Below are 12255 nucleotides of genomic sequence, written 5' to 3'. Positions count from 1 at the left end.
CACAAGGATGCAGTCTGCTGTGTGCAGATAGAGATGGCACTTTGCTCTTCTCTTTAAAAGGGACTTGAAGGCTGTCCACTGCATGGTTTGTCCTGGGCAGGAAAGTGAACTAAGGAGCTTACAGGCACTCTAGGCAACTAGTGGGCTCATCTTGTCTCATTAATGACACGTGTCACTAATAGATGAATGCCATAAGCTAACTTCACACTGCTGTCAGCTGATAATGAACTTGAAGGGTGCATTTAAAAAAGTTTCAGAAGATGATGGTATAGGTGACCATGCCTGGTAGAGCTTGGGCAGGATCTCATGAATACATTTAACAGACGAATAGATGTTTACCACAGCTGCAATGTGGTGTCAGCAGCCTAGGATTTCTGCCATAAGGAACATCAGATCTGCAGTCCTGGATCACACCAGACCCTTGGACACCAGACCCTGAAGTTGCAGTTCTGTTGAGCTTCCAGCTCTTCCTCAGTCCTTTGACTCTCCTACTGCCCTGCCTGGGCTGCTTGGGCAACAATACTGGCAAAACTTTGAGAATGTTTTCAGAGGTTTCTGCCTCACCTTCTGCACCTAGTATCACATGCTTATGAGAGAAATATCTCAATTTTTAATTAGTAAAAATCTAAGTTTCAAGTTCTCTTACTTGCATGGAGAAATTGAAAACACGAACCGTATGGGCTTAAAAAAACAAAGGGCAACTAAAATCATCTAGTGTTTACTTTCCATATCTTGCAAATTTAAGCCAATAATTGGCACTTCATTCCAGTTTGTAATGCTTAGCAGGAGGGATGGAAGGAAGCACAGTGAAGTCTCACCAGCTCCAAGCACAGGAAAGGGAAAGGATCCATGGTCCTCCTAGGAGATGGCTGAGTGGGGAACCAAAGGAAGGAACATGCTAGTGGGAGAGCAAACAGTTCACAAGAGCCCTTTAAAAATGGCAGAATACAAAAGGTGCTTTACTTATTTATATATGGTAGGAAGCAAAAATATCTCTGATGTGCATGGTAAAGATTCAAGGCTCTGTAGCTGAGGGCTGTAACCAACCATGATGTCTGTGCATCATCACTTTGGTGGGATTTGTAATACAGCAGCAACTTACCAATAATTTAGAGATTCAGTCAAAACACTTGAAATACTGTTGCTTCCCTAAATGAGTGCACAGCCTGCACCCACTGCCGAAGAGCGCAGCCCCAGTGCTGTGTCCCAAGGAATTGCACTGCTGACAAGGTGGTGCATGTTTTTGGAAGGAACTTTTAATCACCTAGTAGGAAAACAAAGTTAGTGTTATACAAACAGTACAAAGTTTACAGCAAGATTGAGCTTTAATCTCTGGTGGTTGCTTATTGACTCTGGAAAAAGCAGCAGCTAGTTAGTGAAAGGATCTCTAATTTCTGTTTACAGACGAAATTGAAGGAGAGGATTTCAACTCCTGCAGCCATCCCTGAAACCTGAAGTAAGTCTAAACTGAGATCTGAATTGGGAGACATTGAGGACTGGGCCTGGGTTGTTTAAAATTCCCATTTATTCTACCAAGAGAGGACTTGGTTTATCTTTATGCTAGCTTTAAGTTTCTGTAAGTTGGAAAAGCAGAAGTTGAGATATTTTTCCCACCTACTACATAATGCCTGTCATAATGCCAAAATACTACTGAAGAAATCAGTCATATTTCTTATTATTATTCAAATGAGTCCCTCATCTTGAGCTCCTTCCTAGCAGAGAATTAGGAGTCCTTATTTTCAAGTGTATATACAGGCCCCTCAGTCAGTGAGACATATCTGTGTCCGTGGTTCTAAAGGCTGGATCCATGTACATAACCTATATGTTTATCTGTGCCAAAAGTGTACAACATCGGACACAGGGGAGTGGTTTTGATGAAGCTTACAAGTCTGCGAATCTGCTGTGGGAGGCTAATCCTGAAAACTAGGATATTTACTTCATCCTATATGTTTTTAGAAAAATTATACCCAAACTACAACTGTTTTAAAACTTTGGTTTTTCATATGCCTTGCAAAATACCTATTTTAATCAGGGCAGTAATTGCAATAAACAATTTAGCAAACTGATTTTGTCTGTGTATTTTACATGTTTCCTTGCACATACGCGTGGTTTGCTAAAACATGAATTCTCATAGCATTTAGTCCTGACTGATTCAAAAGAATGTAAGTACAGGCACTTGCTAGGCAGCACTTATGTTGGTTTGAGTAGACGTCTTTGTAGCACAACATCACTTCTGTTCCCTGAAAGACCGAGGGTAGTTCTTAGAATCATCTTTCATGTTGTGAAACCTGCTTTTTGCCAGCATTTTCTCATAGTTTGTCCAAATTTTGTAGACTCCTTTTTTGGCATGGATCTGTGCCACAGTATGTAGTGTAAATACCCAGAAGATATTTGTTACAAAAAAAAAAAAATAAGAAGTTCTGTAAAAAATACTTCGTTTTCCTGCAGCTCTGGCCTTGACAGTGACTTGAATTCAGAGTCTGGGCATAGTTTTACAGTGTGTTCATGCTGGAGCAGGTTAGATATAGATTCTGTATTGACTTGCTTCCAGATTTCATGACCTTTAATTTAGTCACAGAACTCCATAACTAACTGTTCAGTCAGGGAGCCATTCTAAGGGGCAATCCAGCAAATGATCTTTCAAGTCAACCTTTGAGGAGAATTAGTGGAAAAAATAACCCGGATAGTTTTAAGATGGCATTTTTGTCAGAATTATATGACTACTGTGTCTTAAAGTAGCAGAGGACTGGAAATGTCCTCTTTGGGTTTCTGTACCTTAAGACAGAATAAAGAGAGGCACAGAGATGCAAGCTTCTTCCTACTTTTATGGTACCATCTGCAAGTTTGTCTCATAGTAGGGGAAAGGATGAATGGCTAGATAGACAGAGACAACCTCTCAGAAACTCTTCTATGAGACAGATGGGTCCAATGTTTGCATTACATGACATATTGTGTCCCTGGAAGAGAGAATGACAGTTCTGGGATCTAATTCGTGCTCCATGTTATTCTTTCCTTCAAGGTTCCCAGAGACTCTCTTGAAAATGGCTATGGTGTGTCTTTCAGACTTTGAAGCTTATGCTAAAAAGCATTTACCCAAGATTGCTTGGGATTTTTTTGCAGCTGGAGCAGATGACTGTATCACACGAGATGAAAACATCCTGGCATATAAAAGGTAATATGAGGAGGAAATGAGGGGCGTTGTACTGGAAGCCTTTAAACTAAGTTTTTGTGCAAGCATTTGGACCTCACAAGCCAAGTTTACTTATGAATTGTCATTTGAATGTGTCCCCCAAGCAAAATGCGCTTCTCTGAATTACATACACTGTATGCTTCAATGCCAATCTGAATATGATGTAGATTGTATGAGGCATAAGAGATTCTGAGGGTCCAGGCAAATGGCAGGATGGAGTAGGATAGGGTAGGGTATGGAATGACATGACATAGAGGGAGGGAGATGGACTTCGGAACTGGACTCAGGAACACACAGACCCAGGATCAGAGGCAAAAAGATTGTCTATGTCCATATTGGGTGCAGGCCATCAAAGAAGAGATCTTGACCCTCATGATCCTTTGGTTTTATGCCATGTATGACATAAATGGAATGGAATACTCTGTTGGTCAGTTTTAGATCACCTGTCCTGTCCCCTCCTCCCTGTAGGTGTGACCCTTTTTCACCCATTTCACTTAAAGTACTCCACCAGCTTGAGGATGACCTCGGTTTTCACAGGAATAAGTATGAGTAATAGCCTACATACCAATGCTGGGTGTTATCACTTCTAGAGAGAAACCCTGTCTGAAAACATGCAGTTAACTTTCAGAAAATGAAGTTACTTAGATGAGGCTTAGCTGATAAGTTGGAAACCTAAGTCTACTTCAGCTCAAACCAGAACAGTGAAAAATGGAAGTGGTGGAACTGGCTGAATTGACCTCTAAAAGTGAACAGAAATGACAAGGAGCCTGTGTTATATGCTGTTTTCATTATTGGCTCATATGCCTGCACTGCACTAGGTAAATGAAGACCCAGTTTCCATGAAACTCCAGAAAAGTCACTGGAAAGCTACCATCTTGAAGGATTTTTATTGTGTTACAGAATTCATTTCCGGCCACGTATGTTGCGGGACGTATCAATGATGGACATTAGGACTAAGATCCAGGGGACCGAAATCAGCTTTCCTGTAGGAATCGCCCCTACTGGCTTCCATCAGCTAGCATGGCCTGATGGAGAGAAAAGCACAGCTAGAGGTACTCTTCTGCTTTGTTGCCATGCAGCATAAAGGGGGTTGTGGCAAAGCCTCAAGCAGCTACTAAGATGACTTGAAGTGTGACTGAGAAAAATCTTCAAGATTGAAGGGGAAAACTTCTTTCTCACTTTCTGACATCCCATTTTGTGGATGACCCACTTGGGAATGGGGAGTGCGCCCCTATTTCTCCAGCCACCACTATTACAAGATCAGCCCTGTGGAGGCTGCTGCAAACTTAAGACAAAAACTGTGGATGCATTTCTGGTGTACATAATGGACTGTACAGGTCCTCAGTACTGTGCGCTCTAGATAGGATATAGAAGCAGTGGACAGGACTCTGCCTGTAAATTCCTTATTACTGGTAAGAACAGTATCTACTTTAGAGAAAAGCATAACCTCTCTTCCCAAATCCTGTGGTGGGTTTGGAGACCAGACTCCTGGAAATATCTTTTTTCCTCTGTGTGTTTCTGTGAGGACAGAATCCGAGAGTTCATATTTAAAAAAAAAAAACAACTTGCAAAATGAAAGCAACTCTTGGTAAATGATCTTTCTCTTTTGTGCTTTCTTAACCACAATCCTACAACACTGCATGGTAAATATAGCCGATTATAACCCCAGGGACATATTTGCCAATTGAGGGAGGGCTGTGTTTGATACGGTGTAAGTTAAACAGGAGTTGAAGGCTTCTCTGCAAAATGTAGATAAAGAACTTCTGTACCTGCTGTCTGACAGGACTGTTTAAAAGCCTATAATTCTGATTATTTTCCAATACCTCCCAAAGCGGCCAAAGCCGTGAACACCTGTTACGTTGTCAGCACATACTCCACCTGCACACTGGAGGAGATCTCCACAGCCGCCCCGGGTGGACTCCGGTGGTTCCAGCTCTACATCCACCGCAACAGGGCAGTTTCCCAGCAGCTGGTCCAGCAGGCGGAGGCCTTGGGTTTCCAGGGCCTTGTCCTCACTGTGGATCTGCCCTACACGGGCAAAAGACGTGACGATATTCGCAATGGTTTCCACCTTCCTCCCCACATGAAACTGAAGAACTTGGAAGGAGCCTTTGAGGTTTGTAAAATGAGCCTGTCCTTTCATTTACTGTGCTGGAATGCACCACATGAGACAAAACCACTGGGTAACTGCTGCTTTGGCGTCTGCTGTACCCAGGGTGCTCCTTCTGGCTTTGCAGCTTTCTGGCTTGATCTCCTGCCAGCCTGGGTTCTGCTTTCAAAATCCCAGTCTAGCTTCCTTAGAAACACCGATCTCCACCCCTGTTGTAATTATTCTCCTTTAGAGACACATGCTTTCCACAGCTGATGAACATACCTGTTAGCAACTTCATTTAAAATCTCTTCTACAACAGAGAAGTCGAGGAGCCACTGTGTTGTTACAACTCAGATGAGGTTTCTTTCTGTCCTGTGGCTGTAGGGAGATGACTGTTCTGAGTATGGACTGCCACCCAACAGCTTGGATCCTTCGCTCACCTGGAATGATATCTACTGGCTGCGGAGCCTGACCCACCTGCCCATCATTGTCAAAGGCATCTTGACAAAAGAAGATGCGGAGCTGGCAGTGAGACACGGAGTTCAGGGAATTATTGTGTCCAACCATGGTGGAAGGCAACTAGATGGAGGACCTGCCACTGTAAGTGGGAAAATGGATGTTCCATGAGTGTTTATTGTATGCACTGACGTGGGTATCTCTATGCTCACCTTTGTAAATATGCTTCTAGTTGACTTGTGTTTGTTGTGCTTCTGGACCATGTTTTATTGCATGGTTGTGGATGTGTCCAGAGGTATTTGGCTTTAACCTGGTAAGATGCTTTGTCATGGGTTACCCACTCAAGTGTTTTCTCAGCTTCCTGGGACGTTTCTCAGCTTACTGGGACGTTCAGTAAGCAGCACTGAATCCACAAAACTGCAGACAAACTGCTGGCTGAAGTTAGTGAATGTTTTCTGCCTATATCTTCATTAGCTGGTTGCACTGCACAAGTACTCTTTGCAGACTGCAGCAAAAATAAAATGAAGCTCTGGAACCAGAAATGTACAAAGGAAATCATAATGCATTGTCATTGTTCACATCTGCCAAACATGCACAAACTGTGCTGCTAGATTTAATGAGAGGTCTGCTTGCGTATTTACAAAATTAAGTCTAAATGGGAATGTATTGACTTTCATGAGCCAGAAAAAAGGATGAATTATCTGTAGGAAAAAATCACCAACTCTTTAATCTGAACAAAAAATTGTGGGTTGTTAGGATGCATGTGTATTTCACTGCTTTAATTTGGCTTCTGTCAATTTTTCCAGTTGTTGTCCCTTAGTATGTCTGTATTGCATAGTATCTTACGGACATTCTTTTCTCTGTTTTCCTCTGTAAAATAAAAATAGGCACCAGGGATCTTTCTTCTGTTCTATGTCCAGGCTGACAATAACAATTAAAAATATATATATAAATTAGAAGTTTCTTCACTTATGCAGACAAACCAGTAGATACTTAGTTTCGTCCTGCTGCTCCTCTGGTACCAAGCCTGGCAGTAGAAGATCATCTTCTTGTTCTTGGTGAGCTACTCGTAGAAAATTTCAGCCTGGAAGTTTTAGTCCTGAAATTCTGAAAAAAAATTATGAATATTAGGGAAAATCTACTTAGTAATCTTAGTTATAGCTGCCCTACTTAAAAAAAGATGAAAAGGGAAATGAGTATAGGAGGCTACAGAAAAGAGACTTTCATGTTTATTCGGTCTAGTGCAATGTCCTGCGACTAGTTATTCTGCCTTTGGGACCAGAGCAGCACCTCTGTGTGGTGCTGCCCTGCACTATCAGCCTGGCACTGCTCTCTGCTCTGCAGAAAAGACTTCAGGGAATCAGGAGACTTAACCTGGAGGAAACGATGTGTTGACTGTACTATAAAGCAAGTGAAAACCTTCATAGATGCTGTAGGGAATCTGAGGAGGCTTTTGACAGGTGGTCAACCAGGATTAGGTTGAAATGTAAGTTTAGGCAACTTGGACAGCAGCAGAGAGAAGTTTGACATCAGCTTTTTTCACAAATATTTCTATAATTCATCATTGTCTCAAATGAAAGTAAGATATTAATGACAATTATTTTCACTGAGATTTATACTTAAAGTCTCTCAGCCAGGTGAAAATTACTTTTTCCACTTATCAGAAATGCTAGCAAAGAATATCAGTATAAGCAAAGCACCGGGAAATGGAATTAACTATATGGCGAACAGAACAGGGAGATGCACTTTATTCTGTGGCTTTTGGTGCCGAGTTGTTTGTGATGCATTGTCACGTGTCATTTTGAGAAGGTATGCTATTAAAGCATTGCATCCCTACCTCTCTCTTTGGAAAACCTCCTCTTCCTCTTGGAATCAAAAGCTGACATCAAGGTGAGAGTGGCTCCTTCTTTGCAGATTGATGCTCTGGTTGAGGTTGTGGAGGCAGTACAAGACAGAGTCGAAGTTTATTTAGATGGTGGAATACGAAAAGGAAGTGACATATTAAAAGCATTGGCACTGGGAGCAAAATGTGTCTTTATTGGAAGACCAGCTATATGGGGTCTGGCTTACAAGGTAAGGAAGTCTGCTCATACTCTTCAACCCTCTGCCATTGTTATTTAAAAGTCATAGAGACAGTTTTCACCAGTGAAGAGTCTTACCTATTTTTTTCTTTTTATTTTCCTAAATTTTAAGTGAAAAAAACCCCAAACTGAATCAAACCCAGACACTTTCTACGATTTAAAAATATCACTGAATGTTACAATTCAAATATGATTTTGAAGCTGATAATGTTGTTTTGTGTGACCCAAATTCTTGGTGTTGCAGTTTGGTGCTTAAGTAATGTACAGCTGAGGATCATCAGTGCTTTTGAAAACTGGAAGTGGGCTTATTTGCCATAAAGATGAGACTGATAATGTCATTTGCTGGCAGCTTACTTGGAAACAATGCGTGGGTTTTATATGGCAGTTTCATAGAGGTGTTGAGAATTCTTCAGAAATACAAATAGAACTCCATCCCACTGAAATCTGATATATTTTGGACAGGACTAAGCACAGCTGTATGCTGTAGGTGTCTGAACATGTCACTACTATGTCAGGTTCAGCTTTGCTGATTCTTAGCTATTAGCATATTTCTATGATCCAGAGTCACGAGTCAGGACTCTGATGATGGATGTTAACATAATATAATATAATTAAAATTAAAATGTGATTATACCAGTTTTTTGCTTTGCTAAATTTTTGCTTTTTAGCCTCTGGATTGGACCTTTCAAGTTTTTCTCTAGAAGAAAAAAATATTTTTATGGTGTAGAAACATTTCATATCTTTAAAGTGAGATTCCTGCCCAGTGGTGTAAATCCTGTGGATTCCAGAAGCAAAATTTTAAGCAAGCAATCTCCTGAGCCACATGATGTACATGGAAGAATTGGCAGCACTGTTTTTATTGCCAGAGAAAACAGGCCTAACAGGAAAACAGTGTTGCCGTGACTTGCCTGCATTTTTTCCACAACGCAAGCAGAAAGGGGATGGGATTTTTTGAGTTCAGCTGTGCTGTGGTAGGTATCTCAGTGGCATTGACCTAGCATACAAGAGAGGAAGGTCATGAACAAGCACTGACATTGTCTGCACCGAAAGCATTATTCATTGCAAGAAATAAAAACAAAAAGTAAGAGAGAAAAAAAATTCCTCCATTATTTCACAGTAAGGTCAAAATCATATGTACATTTTATTGGATTTTGAGCTTCTTGGTGTAACTTGCTCAGAGGGAAATTCAGTATATTATTTCTAAAGATTCAGTTTGATATCTGAGCAAACTAAAGTTTTAAAAGCTGTACCATATATAAAAGTCTCATTATATTATAAAATACTGTCAGCTTTATAAGACCTGACATTTTAAAACAAGTCTGTTGGTGGAGACTAGTTGAATGCTAAGAAAAGAAAACCAGCTAGAAAATGTCAAAAGTGAAAAACAGCTTTGTTTTCTTTCCCTGTTCAGATGTATAACAAAAGGAAAAGCATCTAAATTAATCTGTGATGAACTGAGCACATCCATCACACCATTTTAATCATACATCTGTATGAGAGACTGGAATTGGCATGGACTTAAGAGACTGTCCCAGCTCTCACAGTGCAAGCATCCTGCAGCTCTGTGCCAGCACTCCTTTTACCCTGACTGCTTTCTTTTTTGGAGCAGGGTGAAGAAGGTCTTCAAGATGTTTTAAGAATTTTGCAGGATGAGTTTCGTTTGTCAATGGCCTTAGCTGGTAAGCGTTTTTCAGCTTGTTTATAATTGGTAACATGGAGATTTTGGAAGCCATCTAAAATCAGAAGTCTGATGGATGGGTCACACAAGGGGAATTCATGTGAGCTATGCTGGTTCTAGTTGCTGCATTTAAGGTGATTCTTTTTTTTCCGTGATACTACTTGACATTTCAGGTGCTATAGTGATAAAGGTTGCAAGGAGGAATTAGGATAAAGCAGGTCTCTGGCCCAATTAAAGAGATGCAAAATTGAGCAACATTTGGAATTTCTGTTCTTCTGAGAATTGCGTATGCTTTTCAGTATTTAATTTAATGTTTGCCAGGGTGAAATGCAAGCTTTTTTTCCCCGCATAAAATATTCAGAAAAAATGGATGCAGATCTTTTCTCTATGTATTAAAGTATCCAGTTTTTCAGTGCAGGTTCAAATCTGTGCATCTCACATGTTTTAAAAGCCTCTGTGTCTCCGTTAAGCTTTTACTGTTGTTTCTCATTCTGCATTTCTCACTGTAGCTTCCACGTCTGACTCTCCTCACTGAACAGCAGATTTGCACAACCCAGGGCAAACTCCAGTTTCACAAGTGAACAAGTCCGACATGCAGGTCCAATGCAGAAGTATTCAGACATCAACAAAGGGTCTTAACCCAGTTCAAATTATGTTTTAAAGATTTTCATGCTCTAGCAACCATGAACTCAAGTGGATAAAAATGCTGACTGGGAGACTGGAACTGAAATCCCATTGGGCATTTCTTAAAAGCTTGTTTTTCTGGGTTACTTTTTCAACTAGTAAAGATCCCTACAAAGTTTTTTATCCAGGAGGCTTTCATATTCTTTACATGCTAATGGGCACTGAATTTGGCAACAGCAACAGGGTGGGACCTTTTTGGCAGAGCTGTGAATTTGCACCCAGATTTGACCAAATGAAATGGCAATGCAAATCTCCACCTCCAATTACTTGACAGAAAGCAGTCCTTGTGCTTTTTTCTACCTCTCACTTCTGGCTGGATCAGGAAGTTCCATGCTCAGCTTGTTTTAAGAATCCCTTTTTTTTTGCATGTCTAACTGTTCTTGTGTGAGATGCTGGTGTGTAACTTAAAGGCTGAAGATGCCATTGAGGAGTACAGCTCCTGTGAATGATCTGTTGAGGTACCAACCTGACCCCACATGCCTCAGACAAGACTAGAGGGAGGGGAGCCTTCCAAGTTTCATCCACAGACCTTCTGCTCTCACTATCATGCTTCCATGTTAATAATAAATAATAATAATAATGTTCACCATCTCTATTTATTTCAGGCTGTGCCAACATCTCAGATATTGGCCGACACCTAGTTCAGTTCTCAAAACTGTGAACAGCCTTCTGCAATGCCCACCACAGAAAGTCAGCTCATGTTGAGGTCCCAAATCAGACTGAAGAGAGAAGAAGGAGGTGTGAACATTGACAGTGCAATAAGTATCTGATAGAACCTTCAGAAAACTTCTGAGGAGATTAGGAAAGGCTCCATGTTAGTAAAGGCCATTCTCTGCTTTTATTGAGATCAATGAGTTCTTCAACACATTGAGTAACTGTTGCTAAATACATCTACTTAAACTGGCTATTTGCTGTGTTGGGCCTTACTTCTGAGCTCTATTACACTGGGCAGCCAGACATAGAAAACCATCTCCCTTGCTTCCCTGTGGTTGTCCTACGATGTCTGACTGCAGCTCAAGCTACACACCTTTCCTGCCCCAGGCAGTAAGTGTTCTGGTTTTGTCTCCACAACCTGGGCTTTTCTGGATGCATTCATAGCAAATACAGAATCAGGATGTACCCCCTAACAGGCACCCCAGATACCCCTTATGGGGGCACGGGAGGGTCTTGCCCACTGCTTCTAAGTGCAGAGCAATGAAAATCACTAGTTAAAAAAGCAACGCCTTCTGTTCTTTCAACACCTCTTCCTTCACTGCACAGCTAATTTGCACTGTAAACTCATCTGAGCATCAGTCAGGACCTATCTATTTTCAGAGCAGAGGACAAGTTTGTGGCAGTGAATAAATAACTCACCCTAGTTTCTGTGCAGAGATGAGTGGGGCCAGCACAGGCTGACACAGCAGGCAGGAGCTGCTGACACCTCCTGAGTGGGCCATGGACTTTGCTCTTGGAGGATAGTGCAGAGGCAGTGGTGTGCATGCTGCCAGCATAAAGCAGCATAAACACTTGCTCTCCAAGGTAACAGAAATGTGTGCTTATTCCTCCCTTGCCCAAGTTTCTTCTCAAGTTATTGGTCTTGCCTCCCCAAGTGTGAGAGGACGTACACTCTTGGCTATGCCACCAGGTGATGGGTCCTTAATAACAACTAGGAACTTCCTTCCTCCCTCCCTCCCTCCCTCCCTCCCTCCCTTCCTCCCTCCCTCCCTTCCTCCTTCCCTCCCTTCCTCCTTCCCTTCCTCCTTCCCTTCCTCCTTCCCTTCCTCCTTCCCTTCCTCCTTCCCTTCCTCCTTCCCTTCCTCCTTCCCTTCCTCCTTCCCTTCCTCCCTCCCTTCCTCCCTCCCTTCCTCCCTCCCTCCCTTCCTCCCTCCCTTCCTCCCTCCCTTTTCTCTTCTACTCTTTTCCTCTCCCTTTTCCTCTCTCTCTTTTCTCTCCTTTCTTTTCTTCTAGTTCTCTTTCACCTGGATAGTTCCTTTTCTGGAGCACTCCTGAGAGAACACCATATATTCTTCCTGTTTCTTCCTCATTCTGTTTCATTTCAGCACCTCTCTGTCCCCTACCAGCCCCTCTTCCCCAT

At 41.8% G+C, this 12255-nt stretch overlaps 1 protein-coding gene across 1 annotated transcript; it reads left to right on the top strand.

Moving 5' to 3' along the window:
* Nucleotides 1–869: 869 nt before the first annotated feature.
* HAO2 (hydroxyacid oxidase 2) lies at nucleotides 870–11065 on the top strand. Its single transcript, XM_069849896.1, has 9 exons — nucleotides 870–954; nucleotides 1405–1456; nucleotides 3020–3172; nucleotides 4091–4242; nucleotides 5023–5306; nucleotides 5667–5882; nucleotides 7653–7811; nucleotides 9429–9498; nucleotides 10787–11065. Exons 3-9 carry the CDS (start codon nucleotides 3042–3044, stop codon nucleotides 10840–10842), a joined length of 1068 nt encoding a protein of 355 aa, XP_069705997.1. The 5' UTR covers nucleotides 870–954; nucleotides 1405–1456; nucleotides 3020–3041; the 3' UTR covers nucleotides 10843–11065.
* Nucleotides 11066–12255: the final 1190 nt, after the last annotated feature.

Source organism: Phaenicophaeus curvirostris, chromosome 1 (genome assembly GCF_032191515.1).
Source record: "Phaenicophaeus curvirostris isolate KB17595 chromosome 1, BPBGC_Pcur_1.0, whole genome shotgun sequence".
Classification (NCBI taxonomy): Eukaryota; Metazoa; Chordata; class Aves; order Cuculiformes; family Cuculidae; genus Phaenicophaeus; species Phaenicophaeus curvirostris.
The sequence above is the reverse complement of the archived record's forward strand: the minus strand, read 5'-3'. Positions and strand labels throughout refer to the sequence as shown.

Coding starts and splice junctions, on each gene's coding strand:
- HAO2 (XM_069849896.1), top strand. CDS start 3,042: ATGGCTATGGTGTGTCTTTCAGACTTTGAAGCTTATGCTAAAAAGCAT. Junction 4,243..5,022: donor AGAGAAAAGCACAGCTAGAG/GTACTCTTCTGC, acceptor TACCTCCCAAAG/CGGCCAAAGCCGTGAACACC. Junction 5,883..7,652: donor TAGATGGAGGACCTGCCACT/GTAAGTGGGAAA, acceptor CCTTCTTTGCAG/ATTGATGCTCTGGTTGAGGT.